This window comes from Geospiza fortis, unplaced genomic scaffold, assembly GCF_000277835.1.
Source record: "Geospiza fortis unplaced genomic scaffold, GeoFor_1.0 scaffold1593, whole genome shotgun sequence".
In the NCBI taxonomy this organism is placed as follows: Eukaryota; Metazoa; Chordata; class Aves; order Passeriformes; family Thraupidae; genus Geospiza; species Geospiza fortis.
Window position 1 is genome coordinate 564 of NW_005055213.1, and position 632 is coordinate 1,195.

The window sequence follows — 632 nt, forward strand, 5'->3', positions numbered from 1 at the left end:
CCGGCAGCCCCGAGGTCGTGCTGGTGAGTGAGGAGGAGGAGGAGGAGGAAGATGTGGGGAGGATGAGGAGAAGGAGGAGAATGGGGATGAGGATGAAGATGAGGGTGGAGCTGATAAGGATCAGGGGGATGGGTAGAGGATGAAGATGAAGGTGATGAGGATGAAGGAGGAGGATGAGGACGAGGATAGGGAAGAGGACGAGGATGGGGATGAGAATGAGGACAAGGATGATGATGGGGATGATGATGGGCACTGTCCCGCTCTCACCGTGTCCGTGGTGTCCCCGCAGAGCGGCGATGATGAGGATGAGGACCAGGATGAGGATGGGGATGAGGATGGGGATGGGGATTAGGACAGAGATGAGGATGAGGATGGGGATGATGATGGGGATGAGGATGATGATGAGGATGATGATGAGGATGAGGATGATGCTGGGCACCATCCAGCCCTCACCATCTCCATCCCCGCAGAGCGGCGATGACGAGGAGTACCGGCGCATCTACACCACCAAGATCAAACCGCGGCTCAGGCCCGAGGAGGGCGCAGAGGCCGAGGCCACGCAGAGCAGAACCATCACGGTCACCCGCAGGGTCACCGCCTACACCGTGGACGTCTCCGGCCACGACGGTGGA

General features: G+C 59.3%; 1 protein-coding gene across 1 annotated transcript in view; it reads left to right on the forward strand.

The window, feature by feature from the left end:
- Positions 1-2: 2 nt before the first annotated feature.
- Positions 3-632, forward strand: part of LOC102044943 (neuroblast differentiation-associated protein AHNAK) — a gene marked incomplete at its 5' end in the record, with an annotated part of 14,885 nt that continues 14,255 nt past the window's right edge. The window contains 2 exon segments of the mRNA XM_031065763.1: positions 3-23; positions 471-620. Coding sequence (XP_030921623.1) covers positions 3-23; positions 471-620 — 171 coding nt within the window.